This window comes from Anolis carolinensis, chromosome 6, assembly GCF_035594765.1.
Source record: "Anolis carolinensis isolate JA03-04 chromosome 6, rAnoCar3.1.pri, whole genome shotgun sequence".
NCBI classification, from domain to species: domain Eukaryota; kingdom Metazoa; phylum Chordata; class Lepidosauria; order Squamata; family Dactyloidae; genus Anolis; species Anolis carolinensis.
The window spans coordinates 65,270,935-65,297,188 of record NC_085846.1 but is presented as its reverse complement, the minus strand read 5'-3'; the positions used below and the strand labels follow the sequence as shown (position 1 = coordinate 65,297,188).

Genomic DNA, 26,254 nt, shown 5'->3' with positions numbered 1-26,254 from the left:
AAGGTATCAACTGCATGCTAACCTGATCCTGTCCAGAAAAGAACAAATGTAGATATAGATGTCATGAACAAAAATACAAATATTTAACTGTAGGAAATCCAAAGGCAGAATTCAGGAATACAAAACAAAGAAACAATACAAGAAACATTTGAAATGTTTCTTACATAAAGCATTATTCTACAACATAATATATGGAAGCCTACCAAAGTGCAAATGAGGAAATTCCTTGACATCACTGACCTAAAAGGACAAACTGACTTACCGCTCTTAGAAGGAGTGTATCACAGACAAAATGACCTCTTGGAAAAACTGTGGCATTCAGATTCAGATCAAAAACACTTCGGAGCAACAATAGGCCTAAAAAGAGTTTGAGAACTCCCCAAGTGTTTGAGGTTCAACAACAAAGAAACCAGAGCAACAGAGTCACTGATAAACTGGCTGCCTTTGGGATACATGAACTATGTTTATCAAGCAGCTTCAAAGCACTAAACACTATGAATGTGGGTTAATAATGACTATTCATTCAACTTGACAACCACTATGTGTGTACCTATAGCTACGTTTAAGCTATTTTAGTAGCTAAATAAACCCAGCTAAACCTGGCAATTCTAACTGGATGGCCCCCCATGAGGGTCTTCCTCCAGGGGCAAACCAAGAATGGGCAACTTGGAGGTCCCTAAACAGACTGAGAAGCGGAGTGGGCAGATCAAAAGACAATCTGGCAAGATGGCACTACCTGGAGGAATCCTCCACCTTGTGTGACTGTGGAGCAGAACAAACAACTCTGCATATGTATGCTTGCCCACAATGCCCTGCCTCATGTACGGAGGAGGAGTTGTTTAAAGCTACGTACAATGCGGTTGCTGTTGCCCGCTTTTGGTCCAAAACTATTTAGTTGCTTGTGATTTCCCTTTTTCCTCCCATCATTTTGAAATGTATTTGTCGTACAATGCTTTTGACACAAAATAAATAAATAAAGCTAAACAACATTACATCAATAAGAAATCTTAAGCCCTTGAAAATTCCCTAATCTTCCAACAAATATGTGTAAGCGTGGAAAAAAAAGAAATTTTAAGAATTCAGCAGCACTAAAATTATGTACAGATTTCCAAAACAAAGAAATCCTTGAAGAAGAAAAAATCCTGGTTACAATAGTAACTTTGCTTTCTCAGCTATAATTCTGAGAAAGTTTTTAACAACCAAGATTTCAGCAGACAGTGGCTGTATCTACCCCATGGCAAGCTCAGCACCAAGGAACACCAAGGAATTTAGAAAGCAAGTGGAAGAACTTAGAAGAGACACATACTTCCACTTAGCCTAACTCATGTGGGCTCAAACCTGCTACAAACAGTGCTCTCAATCTAGAACTCCACAAACAAATCCACATCAGTAGAAATATTAGATGCATTTCTAGATGTAGTATTATATGCAGAAAATTAGTCCTGCACATCAAAATGGGAATGCCTTATAAGCAGACCACATATGATGAAAAAAGCAAAATCGTCTGTTTGCTTGAATTCAGGGAAACAGCGGTGATTCACTGTAAAGCAAAATGAGAGGCCTTTTTATTGTTGGCAAGTATTCCTTTCATTATAGATTATGAAATAATCCTCTTCTAGGTGTAAGAAGTTACAAGAGAGAGTTGGGAAAGACTGATCTAAGCAGTCTATGGCACAAATAGGAGCGTCCCCACTCATCCACACCTAGTTTTCTTTTGCTTCTGCAGTTTCAGCAGCTGATTCAGAATTTGGCAAAAGACAATTGGATGAATGTGAGTATCAGACTCACTATTTCTACTTTCCACTATGGTTCCTATCATACTTTTATCAGAAGTCTATAGGATATCAATAGTAAAAGGAACCAACAGCTCGGTCTTACATGAATCTAAAATACCTTAATGAATTAAAATGCTATTACAGAAAAAGAGTCTTTAAACTCTCAACATTGAAATCTGGGATTTTACTGGGGGGAGGCTCTTGTCAAATTAGGTGGAAAAGGAAAGGAAGGGAAAAAGTCAGAGTCCTGCAGAATTCTGAGGTTCAGGCTTATATGTTCAAATAAAAGTAAAGAAAGCAAATGGAATTTTGTATCTTCAAGGTGCTCATGCTCTTGAAAGCTATGTTATGTCCAGACACCCTGAATCAGTTCCTCCAAAATATATAGAAAAAGCAAATTAAACAAGCTATTAAAATTGGCTCAGTGTGCAAGACAGCACTTAAATTAACAAAAATATAGAGTGCCACCATAATTCATATCTGTGAACAGATTCAGAGCAGACTTTTATAATCATGCATTTAACAGGCTGTTTCCTAACACATAGTAAGAGAAAGATCATGCAGCATATTTTCTATCTTTGCTTTTGGTTATCTTTGTAGCATATATTGGTTCAGAGCCAGCACTACAGTTTAAAAATCTTCTGTCAATCACAACTTTAAAAAAATGGCAAGCAAATTTGCTATGTGGAAAACAATATGGGTCAAAGTATGAATTAAAATCTTATATACTTCTGAGGTTTTTGAACCTGTGCAAGTTAAATCCTCTAGGAAACAATGTGGGAAGTAGAAATGCTTGGACCTTCTTACATCTAATCCCCAAGTTTAGAGGTTCCTGCTACACAAATAGACAGAAGGAAATATGATTATAATTAAAGAAGCTACAGCAAACTGGAGTGTTGTGTAGTTCCTGAGCTGTACAGCCATGATATAGCAGCATTTTTTCCTGATGTTTCGCCTGCATCTGTGGCTGGCATCTTCAGAGGATTCTCTGAGGGTGCCAGTCACAGGTGCAGGTTGGGAGAAAATGCTGCTAGAATACAGCCATGCAGCCCAGAAACGACACAACAGTCCAGTGATTCCAGCCGTGAAAGCCTTCGACAATACTATGGCAAACCGTTACCTATTGTGTAATCCCTAATTTCTTCTTGTTGCTTTCAAACTTTGGAGGGAAAGGCAAGTATTAAAATAGCATTAAGAAAGAGAATTGTTTTTCTTAAAGATTAGCACCTAAATAATTTCATTTCAGCATAGAATGTAACTTAATGCAATGGTTTACTGCACCAATAACAATATGGGTCGAGGTATTTCAGGGCCATCAGAACAATAGTGTAGCCAGATGTACAAATATCAGATTTATAGGACTGGCATTAACTTCTATTCATGGCCTATTATTTCTAACACAACAGAACGAAATAGAACAAGTAAATCTTCTGAAACACCCTATGAATGACCCATTTATCTTAAGCCTTTTATGTGCATTAACACATATATCCTGCTCTCCAAGTAATGCCTTCTCAGTTATAGGATATAATTATTATCTCTTGCTATTAATCCAGGTGGGATGTCCTTAATCCACTCGCATTCAAATATGCTGCTCCTCAATCTTCATTTTTTTCCTAACCACCAATTACCGGAGGCCCAATCTATCTGGATTGTGGGAAGGGGGGAGGGTTATACTAGGATAATAAACTACTACCTGGAGTAAAATCATTAGTTGAGATGCACTATTCCATATAGTAAGTATGAGGTAGATGCTTACGCAAGCAATTTTTTGTTTTTGTTGTGTGCCTTCAATTCATTTCTGACATATGATGATCCTAAAGTGAACCTATCATGGGACCTTCTTGGCAAGATTTCTTGAAGCTGAGAGTGTGACTTGTGAGGTAGATTTCCATAGCTGAGCAGCAATTCGAATCTTGGTCTCCAGATTACTACAACAATCCAACCACTTAATCCTAGTGATACACTAAGCAAATTATACTGGGTATTACAGCAAAAATGTAAGATATGTCTTGATGGATCAAACTATCAGATATATATAAAACTTCCTTGCTTAGTTTCTCCATACCTCACAACCTCTGAGGATGCCTGCCATAGATGTGGGCGAAACATCAGGAGAGAATATTTCTGGAACATGATCATACAGCCCGGAAAACATACAACAACCCTATCAGCATATCTCTTGCCATATTCTGCTCACACAGTGACTAACCAGTTCTCTATAGCAAGCTCAACAGTAGGGCATGAGCAACTTCAGGGTAAACATCTGTAAATTCAGTTTAAAGACATTGTTTGGGGAATCCCTGGATATACAGCACAAAAATGCAGCGTCCTGGTATATTGCAAGGCAATATTCACTCACTGCTGCCTCCCTTTACCCAGTTAAAATATAGCAGAAAGATTTTCTGTTCTGGTTCTCATGGTTATATATTATTTTGTTAATCAGTTTCACATCTATACAACTACCTCAATTGTTTTGTTCAGGTGAACGCATTCTTGGAATGCTTACATGAATTTCACAATTTATACAAAAAAACCCACTGCTCATTCTTGATTTATTCTCAACTAACTCCTTCCCTCCTCCCTTTCTTCCTAGGATGTTTCTGACTTCTTTCTCAATTGTACATCTGGTTCAACTTGGAAGATTTTGAAATCATCTACTGCCTTGTTGACTCTGTTGAGGCTAAACACTTCCAAATTTTATAAAAAGTCTCACTGACCATTTCTTTACAAATTATGTCATGTGCAGGATCTTAGACTATGCTTTAATTTTTGAGAAGAGCTGTTGTCTTCACTGGTTCTACAAAAAGATAGCACTATAGTCTGTCGGAAACATACTGGTTTATTATAGCACAAATATGTACAAACTACAGCCTGGTAGCCTACTACTGGGCTACAAACGTAGTAAGTATATGACCTAGACAACCAGTGGGGTGCAGTTGTTTGAGCGTTGAACTATGACTCTATAGACACCAGAGTTCAAATCTCTGTTCAGCCATCTAAACCCACTGGGTGACCTTGGACAAGTCACACTTTCTCAACCAGAGAAACATGCAAAGGAAATGTCCCTCTGAACAAATCTTGACAAGAAAACTTTGTGATAAGTTCAACTTAATGTCACCATAAGCCAGAAATGACTTGAAAGCACACAGCAACAAATTACAAACTACAGGACCACAGGCTAAAACTGGAAATTGCTTTAACAGAGTGAAATTAATTATAATGGAAGTACAAAAACATACCCTGAATGCACAAACACTAATCATAAGAACAATAGGGAATCAAACAGGGAAATATACTCTTTGGGAAGGATAACCTATACTTCATATTCAAGCTCCAAGATACTAAAATCTTCTAATGAATACCTATGCTGGAGCAGCATATAGTAACTATTCTATGCAAATATTTCATTTAAATGCATACATAAACTCAGGTACTGCATAAAACAAAGTCAGCTACTGAATAAAAATGACGGATAGCTTGTCTGGCTGACAGATTCCCCTTGGCCAGTTTGACACAATATTAAACCAGAAGGTGGGGATGTAGAACATATAAGCAACATAGAATATTTGTGCAATTTGGGATCATTTCAAATTTCCTTAGTGCATTAAGCCTACCATTGGCCTCTTCACAGGTTGGATTTCCAGACAGACCAAACCAGTTTCTACAGGGTCTCTGTCTCAGGGTTACAAAATCTAGATACTGAAAAACATAAGCAGCTTGAAAATCTTAAAAAGCACCTCCACTGTATTGTCTTGTATGTTAGTCCAAACCTGGACAGAGTTCAATCCCTCCTCCAGCAACCCACTGACTCATATCTATGCAATTCCTTCTTCTCCAAGGTTACATAGTGAGTTTTTATGACTGCAGGGATATTTCAACTTGGGCATCTGACACTCTTCATCTATTCCATATATTATCCTGATACAGACTATCTCAAGTGGCAAAGCATGGATGCAAATTGCAAAGTACTGAAGAACATCACTGGCAAATAAGGTATCATGTAATGTTTAGGCAGTTGATACACCAAGGAATAATAATATGGAACACAGAATGCTTTTTATGACTCGCAACCTATCTGTAAGCATGATACTTAATCAAAATGTCTACCTACATTATTTAAAGAATTCACTTACATATGGAAGATCACTGCAATGTTTGTTGGTGATCTTTTGAGTAACCATTTCCCATGCCAAGTCTTTAGCTTCTTTTCTGTGATCAAAAAGTAAGTTTCAGATTCACATGGATCAGGATATTTGCAAGACTTGGAAGATCACTCAACACTGGATCAAAATGAACCAATTAATTAAAAAGCCTTTTGGAACTACCAGTTCAGCAAAAGGAATAGATGATACAATATCATATCTCAATTCAGAACAGTCAGCAAAACGCTTTCAAATGCTAATCTGGGGTAATTCATGTGTGATCAGGTTCCAGTGGGACAGATTATGCAGATGATATACTTCACTCTCTGTGTTACGGACCATTATTCCTACCGGCATCTATGAATAGCACAAAGCTGAGATACTGTTTTAGTGGAGTCTAAGACAACAGATATGTGAAAGGACACTGTGAGGAAAGAATACAAAAAGGCACTATCTGAAGATAAAAAGAAAGGAAAGCTGCACTGAACGATAGATGAAACTCTTCAAACAAAGAATGGATGAGAAGAAAAAATAAAAATGGAAAGAAATTGTGTCAGAACCATGAATACAATTACTCAACAATTTGCACAACGGTACAAGAAGAACTGGCATAATGATCACTGCAGAGAAACAGACGACAACAAAAAGACAGAATAAGAGACCACTTCAACAGGATCCAAGAAATCAAAGGGAATTTTAAGTCAAGAGTGCAGTTGCTCTACCAACACACACTGCATGATCAATAATAAATAAAAAGTAACAGAACAGGATCAATTCAAATTCTTACTAAATTCTATCAGTAAACATGCAAAGCAAAAGATTGGAAGATTCTACAGATTGAAAAGGCTCAATACACATTCCAGTTTCTAAAAAAACTGGATCACAATCACATGACTATTGTATTAATTTCCTAAGCAAGCAAACCGATACTCAAAATTCTACAACAAATAGGGAGTTAGAAATACCAGATGCTCAAGCTGGGTTCAGAATAGTAGGAGCCATAAGGGATCACAGTGAAAGCATTTATTGGATAATAGAGTGCACCAAAGAATTTCAGAAAAGTAAACTGTTAAAACAATTGCTGATTCCAATTTCGGGTGTGCATAGCAATACAATTTTAGTGCAATAGCTGTGGCGCTAACAAGTGAATTTGTGACAACTCAGACTGAATAAATTTAATTACAAGTGGATTATTTTGGTGTAGTAGACAAGTCGAAAGACAGAGAAAAATGCAATCCTATGCAGTACATGTTTACTAAATAATAAACTTTGTCAAATTCCATGGGACTTCCTTCCAGATAATATATGTACGACTGCAATCACAGTGGCTTTTATATAATGAACAGACCAGTTAAATAGTAAGCAAATGAAGAAAACTGCATTCTCTGTCACCTAAGCATGGGAAGTCTTAATTTTGTAGCTTCAGGCTGTCTTCAGCTGGCATAAAATAACATAAAAATGGAGCACAGAAAAACATTTCTATTACAAACATTGCCTCTCCCCCCCCCCCCCCCCCCAGGAAAAAATAAAGAATGTTCACCTCTTAAAAATTTGCTAATGATAGTATTGAAATTGCATTTCAATCAAAATAGTTTATTCTGAAATTGTGTCATAATAGCTGAAGTACTACCAAACTGCTTTAATTCTGTCAATTTTGTAGCTTTATTGCCCATTCGTTGAGGAGTACCCAAGAAAAATAATTCAAAAGTATTGATATGTTGAACACCATCAAGACTTATTCAAGTAGTGGGCATATTGAGACAGAGGAGGTATTCAAGTGCCAAAGTAACCTGACTGGTCAAGAAGTACAAAACAGATTGATTTGGGGAAAGGAGGGGCAGCATTTGCTGTTTGATTTCAGACAGCAAAATGTATTGGGCCAGTTTTGAATATACGGTAGATGAAAAAAACTGAAGATTAGTGACAAATTTCTGAATTTCTCTAAGATATGGGTTACTGGTAAATTATCAATTTAGACATCAAAAATTGAATGCAGTACCTCCTTAGCATTAGAAAGATAAGATTCTATGTTTCATTGAAATGCACTACTTGCTATAACTGAAGAATTTCTAATAATATCAAAAACTATCAATCTAAGAATAAAAGAAATAAGCAACATATAACAATTCTTATCAGATTCAGTTGTGTTTATTACCAAAATATCTAGATGTCAGAACAATACAGTACAGATGATTATTAACCAGAATATGCAGTTTTACCTTATACTTCTGCAATTAACATTAGCAAATACTAACTATGGCAATATTAAAATCAGATCCGTTCCTTCATCATGTGAGAGCAACTTCTTGGTTTAGCATTAAGACCAGTTTATGACAATATTCCACAGTTAAATACAGGGCTATGTGATAAGGATGTTTCTGACTGTATTTCTTATCCCATGAAATCTCCTTTCCCATGAGCGCTTATCTCAAAATACACATGTAGTTCCTTCTCCAGGAAGCGTAGCCTTAGTTCCACACCCAAATGCAAAATCTGAACAGAATTTCAGGGCAAGCTCATAACTACTCCATGAAATAAGTTCAGACGAAATAGAGCAATTGATAAAGTATCATTCAGAAACTTTTATTTAAGCACTAGCTGTGCCCGGCCACGCGTTGCTGTGGCGAAGTATGGTGGTATGGGAAATAAAGTATTGAGGAATTGGTGGTAGTTAAGGTAAAGGGTAAAGGTTTTCCCCTGACATTAAGTTCAGTGGGTTATATAACTGTGTGGAACTGCCATATAATCCAGTTAAAATCAGACAATCTGTATTTTATAGGCAGTGTGGAAGAGGCTTAAGTGAGGCCTAACTCTGCCTGTCCCCTGGGCTGAGTAGGTTGCTAGGAGACCAAGTGGGCGGAGCTTAGCCTTCTAATTGGCAGCAATTGGCTAAAAACAATTATTCCTCTTCCTCTAATTAGGACTTTATTTTTCTTTTCTTTTTGTTGTATGAACGTAGAGGCATGGATAAGGGGTTGTGCTGGCAAGTTTAGTGTTTCTGGGATGTGTAGTTTTGTTGTTTTGTCCTAGGCCGAAATTTCATTACCCTTTTATATATATAGAAGTATTTGACCCAGAGTTTTCCCAGTCCAGTACTAATACCTTATACACTGTGCTGCATTGTTTGGAATTAATTTAGGAGTTCTAGTACTCTGAAGCTCAAGCTCTGGTAGTTGAGTGTGCTCTTTAACATTTTCTTCATTGGCCAACTGGCAATGTTGAAGGTCTAAAGTGGCCACTCTTTTATTGGACAAATCAAAGCACCTACCTAACATACACCTGCATACTATTTTTTCGTTTGGAAGCATCAAATAATCACCATATTGTGAAAGTGGAAAACCCTAAGGCCACTAAAAAGATGCCCTTTACCTGGGGGAAAAGTGTGTGTTTATTGTCCTTCTTATGGCAGGCTGAAACATTTTTATTAGGCAGGCTATTAAAGCAAAGTTTTTAAGAACAGGCAAGGGCTACAGAGTGTTCTGAACTGTTTTTAATAGTTTTTACTTATTCATCTTAGTGAGATTTTAACTGAATTGTTTTAGTAATTGTAACATTTAACTCTATTTTAATATTTATATTTCGTGAGCTTTTAAACTTTATGGTTTTTAAGGTTGTGAACTGTTTTGGGTCTTGGTACTGAGATAATATTGGGGTACTACTACTAACAGCAATAACAATAATAGACAGCACTAATGCTGTTTTATGAAAGTGGAAGGCGGGGGGGGGGGGGGCTTGTTATCCTGCTCAATAATCTAGTCTGGATCAAAATGGTATTAATTACCTTTTTTAAAAAAATGAAGCGTACAACCAATTACAAACCCTGTCATGAGTCACCAGTCTCAATGGTCCATAACCTACAGTTTGAGAATCCCTATAATGGGAAAGCCTGTGTAGTACACTAGTTTCAATGGTGAAATAGGAATCAAAGACACTTGATTTCAAATTTCTGATCAGCCATAGAAAACCACTGGGAAAATCACAGCCTTAGATGAAGACACTACCAAAATTATTCCGAATATATCTTGCCAAGAATACCCTATGAGAGGGTCACTATACTTGTAAGGAGCAGTCACTGTAAGGAGTCAGCATGAATGCATGCAAATAACAACAAAAATGAACAAGGTGCTGACAGTATTATTATTGTTAATAATAATATTTATACCCAGCATTATCTCCCCAAAGAAGAGCCCCCCGTGGCGCAGTGGTTAAACCCTTGTGCCGGCAAGACTGATGACATGAAGGTTGGGTTGCTGATGTGAAGGTTGCCGGTTTGAATCCTACCAGGGAGAGCATGGATGAACTCCCTCTATCAGCTCCAGTTCCATGCAGGGACATGACAGAAGCCTCTCACAAGGCTGATAAAAACATCAAAAACACCTGGGCGTGCCCTGGGCAACGTCCTTGCAGATGGCCAACTTTTCTCTTTAATCCAGAAATAGAGTAATAAGTAGTAATACAGCACATGCTATACCCCAGATCACAAGGAGAAATAGCTAGCTGTTTAGCTCTGCTGCATGGAAACACTGGCACTTGGCATTTCTGGGTGTGTGGAGAGTAACATTGGCATTTGAGAATAGCGCATTTGTATATCTTCACATGCTACCAAGACACAAGGGCAGAGATTTCCAAATGATGCGTTACAACACATTGGTGTGTCAGCTGCATTGTGTAAGTGTGTTGCATGAACCTAATAAGAAATTATAAAAAGCTTGGAAATATAAGCTATTATCTTACAAACCATGTTTTTAAACAAAGAAATGAAAGGGTGTCTTGATAAAAGTTGTATCCCCACAGATTTTGTTATAACAATTCCTGTATGTATCCATATGCCTTACAAGGGGTAAGTTTAACCTCCGGTTTGAAAGTAAAGCTCACTTGCTGTATCACAAAATAAGGCATGTCTAAAGATGGTGTTGCCAACATTAAATGTTTTGAAGGCTCTTACTAGATGATATGGACAATGTGACCATGTCTGCTTCCTAAGCTGTCACACTTCTGGTCCCAAGTCTTTTGGATGAGGGACACTCAACTTGTACCAACTGCTCCCATGCCATGATGGATCCCTGCCTTTGACATGTGCCTGAGAGGATCTGTGAGTTAAACCAGGTAGATTATCTGCCTTGATATTTTAGGGGTCCTTCCACACAGCCATATAATCCAGAATATCAAGACAGAAAATCCAACAATATCTGCTTTGAACTGGGTTATCTCAGTCCATGCTACCATATATTCCAGTTCTAAGCAGATAAAAGTGGGATTTCATTCAGCTGTGTGGAAGGGGCACAAGGGCCCTTCCACACAGCCCTATATCCAAGAATATCAAGACAGAAAATCCCACTGGGTTATCTGAGTCTACACTCAGATAATGTGGGATTTTCTGCCTTGATATTCTGGGATATAGGGCTGTGTGGAAGAGCCCCCAGTTCAAAGCAGATATTGTGCATTATCTGTCTTGATGTTCTAGTTTATATGGCTGTGTGGAAGGGCCCTAAAATAAGGAATTGACAGCTGAAGTAACTATACTCTCTCCACTCCTCTCTATTATCAGGCTTTCCTCTTTGCCATTGTCACCAGCAGACCACCATTACATTCTGATTTTAATTTTAACAATGTACATGTCACACAGTTCTGGCCCAGTTTACCTGTCAGAATGCATCTCCCCCTATAAACCATCCCAAGCTGAGAGGCCCTGTTCCGGGTCCCACCTTCTTCACAGATGCGGCTGATGCGGGTGAGGGACAGGACCTTCTCAGTGCTGGCCCTTTGGCTGTGGAACTCCCTTCCCAGTGAAATAAGATCAGCCCCCTCCCTCCTATCCTTTAGAAAACAAGTGAAAACCTGGCTATGGAACCAAGTGTTTAGAGCAGTGGTTCTCAACCCGTGGGTCCCAGGTGTTTTGGCCTACAACTGCCAGAAATCCCAGTCAATTTACTATAGAATCACAGAGTTGGGAGAGACCGCGTGGCTCATCCAGTCCAACCCCCTGCCGAGAAGCAGGAAAATCGCATTACAAGCACCCCCGACAGATGGCCATCCAGCCTCTGCTTAAAAGCCTCCAAAGAAGGAGCCTCCACCACAGTCCGGGGCAAAGAGTTCCACTGCTGAACAGCTCTCACTTAGGGAGTTCTTCCTAATGTTCAGGTGGAATCTCCTTTCCTGTAAGTTTGAAGGCGCTGTTCCATGTCTTAGTCTCCAGGGCAGCAGAAAACAAGCTTGTTCCTCCTCCCTATGACTTCCCTTCACATATTTATACATAGCCATCATGTCTCCTCACAGCCTTCTCTTTCTGCAGGCTAAACATGCTCAGCTCTTTACACCGTTCCTCATAGGGCTTGTTCTCCAGACCCTCATCATTTTAGTTGTTAGGATTCTGGGAGTTGAAGGCCAAAACATCTGGGAACATACAGGTTTAGAACGACTGGTTTAGAGAGTAGCACAGGGCTATATATGCAACCATGAAGTGAATAGCAATGTGATTGGAAGCGCTTCTGGATTATGATTTTTGGTCAATATGTAATCTTTTAACAGCTTATTTACGTATGTATACATGTTTTATGATTTTTATGATTTAATACACCATGTATATACCTCACAACCTCTGAGGATGCCTGCTATAGATGTGGGCAAAACATCAGGAGAGAATGCTTCTGGAACATGGCCATACAGCCCAGAAAACACACAACCATGTGATTCCGGCCATGAAATCCTTCGACAACACATATATTGTATTTTGTTTGCCTTATGTTAATGTAGCATTGAATAATAGCCAATTTGGAAGACGCTCTGAGTCCCCTTTGGGGTTGAGATAGAACGGGATAAAATACAGTAAATAAATATCATATACTGGTGTGCCAGGGATCTAAACGTTGGAATGAATGCGGTGTGACACCACTTCATATGGCATCCTGGGTTGCTGCAATTTGGTAAGGTACCAGACACTATAGCGCATGCATGGGCAAACTTGGGCCCTCCAGGTGTTTTGGACTCCAACTCCCACCATTCCGGAGTTGGAGTCCAAAACACCTGGAGGGCCCAAGTTTGCCCATGCATGCGCTATAGAGACCCTGTCAAGCTACAACCCCAATGATTCCACAGCAGATAAATAAAGTGGTGGCAAGCGGCATTCCCTCCACAGATTGCCAGCCTGGAGGGAGCCCTTGCTCCTTCTTCTTCCCTCCCCCTCCCTTTCAGGAAAAGGCGCGCGCGGAAGCCTTGCCTTACCCAGTCTGCCGAGGAGGAAGCAACATGCGCTCTGCCGCCGAGGAGGCCGCCTCCGCTCCGCCAGGGGCCCGCGCTTCCCTTCCAGGGTCGACCTTCCAGCGCCCAGCGCGGCGTTCCATCCGCCCTGCCGGGGAAAGCCCGCCCGAAGGGAGGGAGGCGGCGAGGGCTCGGCTCTTCCCTTTCGCTTACTGCCGCCTCATTCGCCTTCTACACTGAGGGGGAAGGAGCCCGGAAGTGAGCGACGCTGAGGGAGGCGAGGCTAGGGGGCGTGGCCACCGCCGGTGTCGCTCACTTCCGGGCTCCCCCCTCCCTTCAATCTGGCCGGCTTCTGCAGCAACCGCATTGTTGCTATCATGGCGCGGCTCCTGGCTCGCTCTGATTGGCTGCCCCCCCGCACGTGACGTACTATTAACTCCAGTCGCGCACGCAAACAAAGCAGGAGGCAAAGTTTAGTGAAAATGAGAAATGTGGGAAGAACGTAGTGGGACGCTGCTTTGGCTACCAGGCCTCATTGCTAGGTAATGCTAGTGAAGGGACACAAGGGGCCTGATTTAATTTGATTCATAAATAGCAATGGTACAGTAGAGTCTCACTTATCCAACATGCGCTTATCCAACGTTCTGGATTATCCAACGCATTTTTGTAGTCAATGTTTTCAATACATCATGGTATTTTGGTGCTAAATTCGTAAATACAGTAATTACTACATAGCATTATTGCGTATTGAACTACTTTTTCTGTCAAATTTGTGGTATAACATGATGTTTTGGTGCTTAATTTGTAAAATCATAACCTAATTTGATGTTTAATAGGCCTTTCGTTAATCTCTCCTTATTATCCAACATATCCGCTTATCCAACGTTCTGCCGGCCTGTTTACGTTGGATAAGCGAGACTCTACTGTAATTCTAAATTTTATTTGTTACCCTTCTTGTTTAGTATTGTGTTTTATCTATATCTTTTAGCTGCAACACAGTTCGCAGCTAAAAGGTACAAATAAAACACAATACTAAACATAAAATTGAGTCCCCCTCAGGGTAGAGAAAGGCAGGATATAAATATGGTAAATAAAATGCCTACTACAAAGATTCAAACACAATACTAGTAGAATGCAAAGATCTTTAGCCTTCTTAGAAAGAAGGCTAGTGTTTGAACAAACTACAACTCCAAGAATTCCATAGCATTAATCTATGCCTGTAGAAGTAGTGTCAATTTGCATTAATTCTACAGTGCAGGTACACTCATATATTTATTTCTGAGTCCTTGGTGAACTAGAAATCTGGGGGCAGGTGTGTTTGTGTATATATGACAACACACTGTCATATAGCATGCAGCATTTGGAATTCATTGGAAGGCAATGAACTGGGCAGACCCCGCTTAATTTCCAAGATCTAATGCCATTAGGGCAGGGGTAGGGAACGTCTGGCCTGGGGTCCTTATACGGCCCCTAAGACCATTTGGTCTCGCCCTTGGTCTCCCACTCAGATGCTAACCAAGATCTGACTTGGATCTGGTCCTTGCAGAAACTGAAACTCAAAGATTAAGGAAATTGCAGGAAAAACCCAAGAGTCGATGATACAGACATTGGATATGTTCCGGATTCAAGATGCAGATCAGCAACCAAAGCAAAATAATTTGCACCCCCGACTGGGCAGTTGTGGCTGCTATGGGTGAGGGAGCACCTTTGATGGCCTCCCTTGATAGAGACCAGGGTTAATCAGCCTGGTGTGGTCACAGGTATTGCAAGCTCTGGCAGTTTTGAAGGCTGTGTTCTGTTTACTATGTCAGTATGTAAAGGGTTAAGTGCCTGCAAACTTGGATTGCATCAGACAGCAGAGTCTGGGATAAATTGCCCTCTGCTTCCTATCTTATTCCCTTCTTTGTTTTTCCTTCCCGTCTGTGCCTGCGTGAGAACTGTGTATTCCGTTCGTGAGTAAAACTTGATAGAGAACTGAAGACTCCAGCGTCATTTTTTTATCTAGTGTTTTCTCGTCAGCGACTTCTGCTGCGTGTGTGCCTAGCAAATCGCTCTGACACCTTCTGCATCCCTCCGCAGGATCCCTGGTCATGATTTGTGTAGAGCCTGGTTTGTTGTAGTGGCAGGGTTGGCACAAGGATGAAGGTGGACTGTGAAATTGACAGCATTGCAAGTGGTGGGAGGCAGGTTGCTATTTTTGAACCAGGCCTTTCCCTCCTTGCTCCCTCTCCTTCCCTGCCTCATTGAATAACAGGATACATTTTATTACTATGCCTTTGCGTATCAGGAATTTACCGTACAATTTGGACTGTTTCTAACTATGGCGTTTTGGCATGGATTTCCCAGCAGGACATAATGCCTACAGGTCATATAAAATCCACATAATAATTTGGTTTGGCCCAGGTTGGTTGGTAAAGGTAAAGGTTTCCCCAGACGTTAAGTCCAGTCGTGACCGACTCTGGGGGTTGGTGCTCATCTCCATTTCTAAGCCGAAGAGCCGGCATTGTCCATAGACACCTCCAAGGTCATGTGGCCGGCATGACTGCATGGAGTGCCATAACCTTCCCGCCGCAGTGGTATCTATTGATCTACTCACATTTGCATGTTTTCGAATTGCTAGGTTGGCAGGAGCTGGAGCTAACAGCGGGCGCAGAAGCCGCTCCCGGGATTTGAACCTGGGACCTTTCAGTCTGCAAGTTCAGCAGCTCAGCGCTTTAACACACTGAGCCACTGGAGGCTCAACACAGATAGGGATGCTTGTCCCAGTCTGCCCACTTTACCCGGCTTCTGTAGCTCCTCTGAGCTGACTCTTCTGTGGGTTGGGTGCCGCTTACTATTCAAATCTGAGCCACTTCCAGGTTCCTCTCCTCACACAGGCATCTTCTACTTGTGCTTTTGTTTTTTGCCTGTTCAGATTAATCTGGTAAGCCTGTGCTGCATGGTCTTTGGATACTTTGGATATTTTTAACTAGCTTGGGATCCCGGCGGTGCCCGGGTAATTAGTAGACGGCATTGAGTTGTTTGGGGATGTGAGGAAATATCACTTAAGTTTGGTCCAGATCCGTCATCAGCTGGGTTCAGTGCTGTCTGTATAAGGGTGAACTACAACTCCCAGAGCCAAAGGAGAATCACTCCGAAACCCTGCCTGTATGCTCAGTTGGACATGATGAGGCAGTGTGCCAAGTTTGGTCCAGATCCGAAGTCGGCTGGGTTCAGTGCTAACTATATAAGGGTGAACTACAACTCCCAGAGCCAAAGGAGAATCACCCCAAAACCCTGCCTGTATGCTCAGTTGGGCATGATGAGGCAGTGTGCCAAGTTTGGTCCAGATCCGAAGTTGGCTGGGTTCAGTGCTAACTATATAAGGGTGAACTACAACTCCCAGAGCCAAAGGAGAATCACCCCAAAACCCTGCCTGTATGCTCAGTTGGGCATGATGAGGCAGTGTGCCAAGTTTGGTCCAGATCCGAAGTTGGCTGGGTTCAGTGCTAACTATATAAGGGTGAACTACAACTCCCAGAGCCAAAGGAGAATCACCCCGAAACCCTGCCTGTATGCTCAGTTGGGCATGATGAGGCAGTGTGCCAAGTTTGGTCCAGATCCGAAGTCGGCTGGGTTCAGTGCTAACTATATAAGGGTGAACTACAACTCCCAGAGCCAAAGGAGAATCACCCCGAAACCCTGCCTGTATGCTCAGTTGGGCATGATGAGGCAGTGTGCCAAGTTTGGTCCAGATCCGAAGTTGGCTGGGTTCAGTGCTGTCTATATAAGGGTGAACTACAACTCCCAGAGCCAAAGGAGAATCACCCCGAAACCCTGCCTGTATGCTCAGTTGGGCATGATGAGGCAGTGTGCCAACTTTGGTCCAGATCCGAAGTTGGCTGGGTTCAGTGCTGTCTATATAAGGGTGAACTATAACTCCCAGAGCCAAAGGACCTAGCAACCCGAAAGATAGTTGCATCTATCAAGTAGGAAATAAGGTACCACTTATAAAGTGGGGAGGCAAATTTAACTAATTTATGACGTTGGAATGAGGAAGTGCCGTCACAGTGGATCAACCTATTTACGTACTACCGCCTGACCTTGTTGAAGGAGAGTGCTGTATCCAAAAGACACAGGCAAAAGCTGCTCTGTTTGGAACAGGGAAAATGGCCGCCTCTTTTGCGGCCTAGCACAATGGAGCCAGGCTGCAAGGCCTGAAACGTGTTAGCAAAATGATCAAAGGCGGCTTGGATTGGGGCTTTGGGGGCTAGAAGTGTTCATAAGCATATCATTAAAAAGATAATAACAATGTTCTCTGCTGTCTTTTGAAGAAAGTAGGGCCTTACAAAGAAATTGAAAGCTGAGGCAAGATGGCGTCCCCTTTTGGGCCTAGCGGCGTGGGGCCAGCCTGGAAGGCCTTAAACATGTCAGCAGAGGGGCCAAAGGGAGCCATCTGTTGCCAGTGGGTTCATGGATCATAGGGGTTTTGTGTGTCAAGTTTGGTCCAGGTCCGGCCTTCCTGGTGGTGGCAGTGGTGTTTTTTATTACCAAAGTGTAGGCCGAAAGCTGTTAACTGTCCCAAAGCTAGCATCGTTCTGAGGAGATAAGTAGGCCGAACGAAGCCAGTTGGTAGTAGTTTTTCCCTCAGCAATCCCAGTGGCCTGTGAAAGTGGCGGCCAATCAGAGCTGGCCCATATTCCGGCCGGCCAATCAGAAAGCTGACCCATATTCCGCCTGGCCAATCAAAACGCGAGCACATATTCCGCCAGGCCAATCAAAACACTGATACATACTCCGATACAAACATTCATAGAATCATAGAATCATAGAATAGTAGAGTTGGAAGAGACCTCATGGGCCATCCAGTCCAACCCCCTGCCAAGAAGCAGGAAATCGCATTCAAAGCACCCCCGACAGATGGCCATCCAGCCTCTGCTTAAAAGCCTCCAAGGAAGGAGCCTCCACCACAGCCCAGGGGAGAGAGTTCCACTGTTGAACAGCCCTCACAGTGAGGAAGTTCTTCCTGATGTTCAGGTGGAATCTCCTTTCCTGTAGTTTGAAGCCATTGTTCCGTGTCCTAGTCTGCAGGGCAGCAGAAAATAAGCTTGCTCCGTCCTCCCTATGACTTCCCTTCACGTATTTGTACATGGCTATCATGTCTCCTCTCAGCCTTCTCTTCTGCAGGCTAAACATGCCAAGCTCTTTAAGCCGCTCCTCATAGGGCTTGTTCTCCAGACCCTTAATCATTTTAGTCACCCTCCTCTGGACGCTTTCCAGCTTGTCAACATCTCCCTTCAACTGTGGTGCCCAGAATTGGACGCAGTATTCCAGGTGTGGTCTGACCAAGGCAGAATAGAGGGGGAGCATGACTTCTCTGGATCTAGACGCTATACCCCTATTGATGCAGGCCAGAATCCCGTTGGCTTTTTTAGCTGATGCATCACATTGTTGGCTCATGTTTAACTTGTTGTCCACGACGACTCCAAGGTCTTTTTCGCACACACTGCTGTCAAGCCAGGCGTTCCCCATTCTGTATCTTTGATTTCCATTTTTTCTGCCGAAATGAAGTATCTTGCATTTGTCCCTGTTGAACTTCATTTTGTTAGTTTCGGCCCATCTCTCTAGTCTGTCAAGATCGTTTTGAATTCTGCTCCTGTCTTCTGGAGTGTTGGCTATCCCTCCCAGTTTTGTGTCGTCTGCAAACTTGATGATCGTGCCTTCTAACCCTTCGTCTAAGTCGTTAATAAAGATGTTGAACAGAACCGGGCCCAGGACGGAGCCCTGCGGCACTCCACTTGTCACTTCTTTCCATGATGAAGATGACGCATTGGTGAGCACCCTTTGGGTTCGTTCGCTTAGCCAATTGCAGATCCACCTAACCGTAGTTTTGTCTAGCCCACATTTTACTAGTTTATTTGCCAGAAGGTCGTGGGGGACTTTGTCGAAGGCCTTACTGAAATCCAGGTAGGCTACATCGACAGCATTCCCTGTATCGACCCAACTCGTAACTCTATCGAAAAAATTTTACTTTTACTTTTCACTTTTATTATATATATAGAATAGAATATAGATATATAGATATAGATATATAATGTAATAATTTATAATAATATAATAATACATAAATTTGCAATTATTTATTTATAATAAAATTAAGACATAGGGCGCAAATGATGTTACACATATCCAAACGGCCGTTGGCAGAAAAATGCTTCCCCACCCCTGCTTTAGGATGTTTTGTCTTTTGGCAACCCCAAAAGATTTTGGCAATAAAATTGAACAACTTTACATAAATCACTGCAGATAGAACAGCTCAGCACAACACACAATTTAAAAAGAAATCATACACAGTAGAGTCTCGCTTATCCAACATAAATGGGCCGGCAGAACATTGGATAAGCGAATATGTTGGATAATAAGGCGAGATTAAGGAAAAGCCTATTAAACATCAAATTAGGTTATGATTTTACAAATTAAGCACCAAAACATCATGTTATACAACAATTTTGACAGAAAAAGTAGTTCAATATGCAGTAATGCTATGTAGTAATTACTGTATTTACAAATTTAGCACCAAAATATCACGATGTATTGAAAACATTGATGACAAAAACACTGACTACTAAAAGACAGACTGCAACGGATAATCCAGAACATTGGATAAGTGAATGTTGGATAAGTGAGACTCTACTGTAGATGTTTAAGGATTTTTAAAAGAGGAAAGCGAAAGGAATTTGGTCTTCATTGGTAGTTGGTAAATAAGGATAGTAGTATTTTTATCATATCAAAATATCACTCTCTCATCAAGAGCAAAATCTTAATCTGCTAGTCTGTTTAACTTTTGTTTAGAAGGGGGGGAGTGGGGAACCCACACAATAGAATAGTAGCAGAATTTTAAAGAATAGGAGTTGGATGTCATTAGTATTTTGATACAGAGCTCTAAATCTGACAATGTTTACAGCAGTTTTACATACCTGTTACAATGCTAGAATGCTAACTCCAGAATCATCAGAATAGGCAGCATCTATTCAAAACAGATGCTTCATACAACTCAGTGTGACAACACCTATTCACAATGTATGTGCACTGCAATGAACAAATTAAGTTTTCCCAGTTGTTACTTGTAACTCAGTTCATTCAGGCCGATCAGTTTGAATCGTACTGCATACTTTCCTGAAAGTTCTCTTGAAAACAGTGGGACGTATTTTGAGGATAGCACTATATTTTTTTTTAAAGAAATGTGCATAATCACACAACTCAGAGCCGGTCCAACAATGAGGCAAATTAAGCGGTCGCTTCGGGCAGTAAACATACAGGGGCGCGTTGAGACTGCTTTTTCTGTTGATTTGTTGTAAAACATGATGTTTTGGTGCTTAATTTGTAAAATCTTAATGTAATTTGATGTTTAATAGGCTTTTCCTTAATCCCTCCTTATTATCCAACATTTTTGCTTATCCAACGGTTTTATTTTTCAGTGATTGTTTTTTTTTGGGGGGGGGGGGCAAAATTCTGTTCACCTACACTCGAAAAATACCTGGGGCCGGCTCTGACACAACTCATTCATTCATAATATGCATATTGCTTGCAACACAATTGTATAAAAAGGAGGAGGCCAAGGCATGCAAGCCATCATCTTCTTGTCTGTATAATCTCTGAAAACTAAGCAGTTTTGCATTTTGTACATTTTTATATTGTTCTTCTATTAAATGGTACCCAGCATTAGAGATTTTCCAAAAGGGCTCTTGTATATGAAACATGAAGTAAGAAATATAGCCACCCCTCCATATTCATTGGTTAATTGGTTATTAATAGGAGCTGGGGAGATTTTGCCTCTTATATACATATTTTATTCCAGCACAAAATTTTATACCTTGGGATGTTTTGATGTTATAATTTAATATTTTTATGGCTGTTTTTGGTTTTTTTATTATGATTTGTTGATCTGTGTTGTTTTGGTTGCTATTATTACTATGTAGTATTTTTGTTGTAAGCCACCCAGAGTCCCTTTTGGGAGAAGGGGCAAGATATAAATAATAATAATAATAATTATTATTATTATTCATTGAGGTTATTTGGGGTGCTGATTCAGAAAGTAGCATTGGATAGACATCAGCTCTAGTTTCTTAGATATGATCATCATGATTTCCTATTATGGTGAACTGTCATGTAGCATATGTTCTGTATCTCAAACACTACGGACCTCATCACACTAGAGTTTGGATTCACTTTAAATCCACTTTAGGGAGGAACCTTTAAACAGCTCAGCCAGACAGGTCCTGGGCCTAACCAAACTACAAACCCCAGAATTCTACAGGAGACAGAAACCGGATTTAAAGTGAATCCATGCTCTGGTGTGATGAGGCAGCAGAACTGATATAGGAAAACTGGTACCATTTTTGGAATCAGCTGGTCAAAGATACCCAGAAGCAGGACTAACATCTGAGGCACCAAAATGAGCGTTGGCAAGTGATCTAACCTGCAAAAGTCAAAACAGCAAATGTGGCAAGACAGTACAGAATGGGCCCTTGTTATCTCGTGTTTGGTTCCATGTCATCCACGGAAACCCAACACGTTGTCTGAATGCCCGATCACCGTCTCCCAAAGCAGCTACTCTACTCCGAACTCAAGAACGGGAAACGTAATGTTGGTGGGCAGGAAAAGAGATTTAAAGATGGACTTAAAGCCAACCTTAAAAACTGTGGCATAGACACTAACAACTGGGAAGCCCTGGCCCTTGAGCGCTCTAATTGGAAGTCAGCTGTGACCAGCAGTGCTGTGGAGTTCGAAGAGGCACGAATGGGGGGCTTAAGGGAGAAACGTGCCAAGAGGAAGGAGCGTCAAGCCAACCCTGACCGAGACTGCCTTCCACCTGGAAACCGATGTCCTCACTGCGGGAGAACATGCAGATCAAGAATAGGTCTCTTCAGCCACCTAAGAACCCACCCCCAAGACACCAAGGATGGAAGACAATTGTCCTCGAACTACGAGGGATCGCCTAAGGATTTCAAGTCCCATTCTATACAATGGCATAGCACGACAGGTTTCCTAAAATGGCAAAAAATTAAGATTTAGTTTTGGAGGGAAGGGGGGACTATCTGCAGATGCAGAATCTACAACTACGGAGTCGACAGCAGCATGCTTTCCTGTTGTGAAGAACAATTTATTTCCCATAGACCAGGCATGGGCAAACTTGAGCCCTCTAGGTGTTTTTGACTCCCACAATTGCTAACAGCTGGTAGGCCACAATTCCGTCGTATTTATTTACATGTGGACCAAATAAATTTGCACTCAAAAGGAGCTGACTTCCTCGCTTATAATCCTATGGAATCACACTCGCTCAGCTTCAGATGAAAAGCGCCAAGATCATCCTAGGGCCCTTCCACACAGCCATATAATCCAGAATATCAAGGCAGAAAATGGGATTTTATTCAGCAGTGTGGAAGGGGCCTTATTTTCTGCCTTCAGCTAGTACAGCTATGGGCAAACTTGGGCCCTCCAAGTGTTTTGGACTTCAACTCCCACAATCCCTAAAAGCCTACCTGCTGTTAAGAATTGTGGGAGTTGAAGTCCAAACACCTGGAGGGCCCAAGTTTGCCCATGCCTGGTCCAGTGCCATCTCTCCCTTCCTGGGAAGGACTGCAGCCGAGGGCGGGAAATTCCTCGGCGAAGCCCTGATCAGCCTTCTCCATCTGAAACGCGGGAGTAAGAATGAGTCACTTAAGGCGATGAGGCAAGAAGATCGCGCCTACGCAGCAACAGAGTACGGGGTTCGAAGCCATACGTCATTAGAAGACGCGGCGAAAACAGCAAGCGGGCAGACTGGGGGCGTTCTGAGGCTGCGCAGTGTTTCTCGTCTCACTATGGCTTCCGTGGTGCTGTGCCAAGCGGAGAAAGTGTACATTATTCACGGCGTCCAGGTAACGGCCGCGGGGAGGAGACAGGGCCGGGGAAGGCGTCTTTCGTCCGCTTCAGCATTTGACCTGACTGTCCGTGAGGCCGCTTCATAACAATGTGTCAGAGCATGTGCAGAGTTCATTTTCGTCTCTGCTGGTTGCTGATTCACACTCCTATGCTTATTATATTTATAAAATATAAAAGTACATTATTATTTTTTTTATTGTGAACGAGCTACATACCCTCCTGATGTGGATTCAAACTGCTTGTTGACTAAGGGCCCTTCCACACAGCTATATAACCCAGAATATTGAGGCAGAAAAATCCCACAATATCTGCTTTGAACTGAGTTATCTGAGTCCACACTGCCGTATATTCCAGTTCAAAGCAGATAACATGGAATCTTATTCAGCTGTGTGGAAGGGGCTTTAAGTGCCTTCTACACTGGCATATAATTATCATCATCATCATTTAATTACTTATTAATCGCCCTCCATCCAAGATGTTCTAGGCGATTTACAAGCTAAATTGTAAAGGATAAAAATACATGCATACAAATATTGATAAAATTAACATAGATCAAAAGCTCTAGTAAAAAGCCAGGTCTTGAGTGCTAGGGTAAAAGGCCCTAACTCACGCATGGCTCTCATATAGGGCGGCAAGTCATTCCATAAGGCAGAGGCAGAAATAGAAAAAGCTCTGTGTTTGGTCCTTTCCAAGTTCACTTCTCTAGGACCCGGTATATAAAGTAAGTCGCGTTGGGATGGTCATTGTGACCTCCAATGATGGAAGAAGGAGAGCCGATCCCTAAGGTACAAAGGGCCCTGGCCGTAAAGAATTTTAAAGGTCAGAACTAGCATCTTAAATAAACCATGGGAATCAGTTGGAAGCCAATGCAAATGCTGCAGATCTGGTGTTATGTGGCGTTTCATGAGTGTTCTTGTGATAATCCAGATTATCAAATCAAATAATCCACATTATCTACTTTGAACTGGATTATATTACAATAGACTCTCGCTTATCCAATGTTCTGTATTATCCAATGCAGTCTGCCTTTTAGTAGTCAATGTGTTTGTAATCAATGTTTTCAATACATTGTGATATTTTGGTGCTAAATTCGTAAAAGCAGTAATTACTACATAATGTTACCAGGCACTGAACTGCTTTTTCTGTCAATTTGTTGTAAAACATGTTGTTTTGATGCTTAATTTGTAAAATCATAATGTAATTTGACATTTAATAGGCTTTTCCTTAATCCCTCCTTATTATCCAACATTTCGTTTATCCAACGTTCTGCCAGCCCGTTTATGTTGGATAAGTGAGACTCTATTGTATGTGTTATCGAAGGCTTTCATGGCCGGAATCACTGGGTTGCTGTGAGTTTTCCGGGCTGTATGGCCATGTTCCAGAAGCATTCTCTCCTGACATCTCACCCACATCTATGGCAGGCATCTTCAGAAGTTGTGAAGTATATTGGAAACCGGACATGAAACAATCAGGACCAGCTAACACCTCCCAACAAAGGATTAACCGAGGCAGGAGTCAGCCAGGCCGTAAAGCTGAAAGGCCTTTCAATGTTAATCAGGGTGATTAATTGCAACATTCACACTTGCCTCCAACAGACAAAAGTTCTTTCTCCCACCCTGGACCTTCTACAGATATATAAACACCCCTTGCTTAGTTTCCAATATACCTCACAACCTCTGAGGATGCCTGCCATAGATATGGGTGAAATGTCAGGAGAGAATGCTTCTGGAATATGGTCATACAGCCTAGAAAACTCAAAACAACCCTGGATTATATTAGTCTACACGGTCATAAAATCCAGTTCAAAGCAGATAATATGGATTTTATATGGCAGTGTAGAAGGTGCCTTAATGGCGACCCTTTAGAATTTCATAGAGGGTTTTCTTAGGCAAGGAATCCTCAGAGGTGGGCTTTTCCCCCAGTTCCTTACTCTGAAATATTCATTAGTGTTCTTCCATCAAGAGTTGACCTTACTTAGGCCCCTTCCACACTCCTGAATAAAATGCCACATTTTCTGCTTTGAACTGGAATACATGGCAGTGTGGACACAGGGCCTTTCCACACCCAGAATATCAAGGCAGAAAATTCCACACTATCTGTTTTGAACTGGGTTATCAGTCCACACTGCCATGTCACACAGTTCAAAGCAGAAAATGTGGCATTTTATTCAGATGTGTGGAAGGGGCCTGTGTGGAGAGGGCCCCAGTTCAAAGCAGATATTGTGGGATTTTCTGCCTAAATATTGTGGGATTTTCTGCCTTGATATTCTGGATTACATGGCTGCGTGGAAGGGCCCTTTGCCTCCAAAATCAGACAAGTTCTAATACCTTTGGTGTATTTAGGCATCTACATTAAAAGTAAATAGTCCATCATTTCAAAGGCAGAGCTTACGGATAAAGTCAATTCTTGTCTTGAAAAATAGGCAAGGAAGTGTAAACATCTCTGAAGGATTTCTGTCCAATTTTTCACATCTGAGATTAAGGAGGCAAGCCTTCTAACCTAACGTTTAGGTTCCAAAGGGCCCTTTCATGCTGCCCCTATATACCAGGATCTGATCCCAGATTATCTTCTTATCCCAGATTATCTGGCAGTGGAGACTCATATAATCTAGTTTAAATCAGATAATCTCTCAGGGATCAGATCCTAGTATATAGGGGAGTGTAGAAGGCGCTCAATCCCTTGCCAGGATGAAACCTTCATATGAATTAATGAATGAATTAGCATGCTGATGCACAAATACAGTAGAGTCTCACTTATCCAAGCCATTTTTGTAGTCAATGTTTTCAATATATCATGATATTTTGGTGCTAAATTCGTAAATACAGTAATTACAACATGACATTACTGCGTATTGAACTGTTTTTTCTGTCAATTTTGTTGTGAAACATGTTTTGGTGCTTAATTTGTAAAATATAACCTAATTTGGTGTTTAATAGGCTTTTCCTTAATCCCTCCTTATTATCCAAGATATTCGCTTATCCAAGCTTCTGCCGGCCCATTTAGCTTGGATAAGTGAGACTCTACTGTACCTCAGCATTTAGAAATCAATGACTAATCAAAACAGGGGGTTCCTCATTTGGAGATCTCTGGCCAGTGTTCCTCTGTTCTCAAACATTTGCCAGTGGTGTTTTTGACTTTGAACATCTGCTTGATAGTTAGACATATAACAGGCTAAATTTTCCTTGATCTAGAAAATGAAGTTCAAATTGTCCTCTAAATCAAGGGGAAACTTTT

General features: G+C 41.3%; 2 protein-coding genes across 6 annotated transcripts in view; one reads left to right on the top strand and one right to left on the bottom strand.

Annotated features, from left to right (window-relative positions):
• zdhhc3 (zinc finger DHHC-type palmitoyltransferase 3) overlaps nt 1-13,415 on the bottom strand; it is a 52,554-nt gene extending 39,139 nt beyond the window's left edge. For 2 of the 5 annotated variants that reach the window (XM_062958001.1, XM_062958002.1), the window contains exon 1: nt 13,142-13,414. The gene's annotated coding sequence lies outside the window, so the exon portion shown is untranslated. Of the gene's footprint in view, nt 1-5,911; nt 5,988-13,141 lie in introns of all 5 variants that reach the window. The other 3 variants (XM_062958004.1, XM_062958003.1, XM_062958005.1) reach the window with 3 other exon arrangements.
• A 9,311-nt stretch (nt 13,416-22,726) lies between these two features.
• The window catches only part of exosc7 (exosome component 7), a 38,767-nt gene continuing 35,239 nt past the window's right edge, over nt 22,727-26,254 (top strand). Inside the window, exon 1 of the mRNA XM_062983960.1 lies at nt 22,727-23,016. Coding sequence (XP_062840030.1) covers nt 22,825-23,016 — 192 coding nt within the window. The 5' untranslated portion in view covers nt 22,727-22,824. The remainder of the gene's footprint in view (nt 23,017-26,254) is intronic.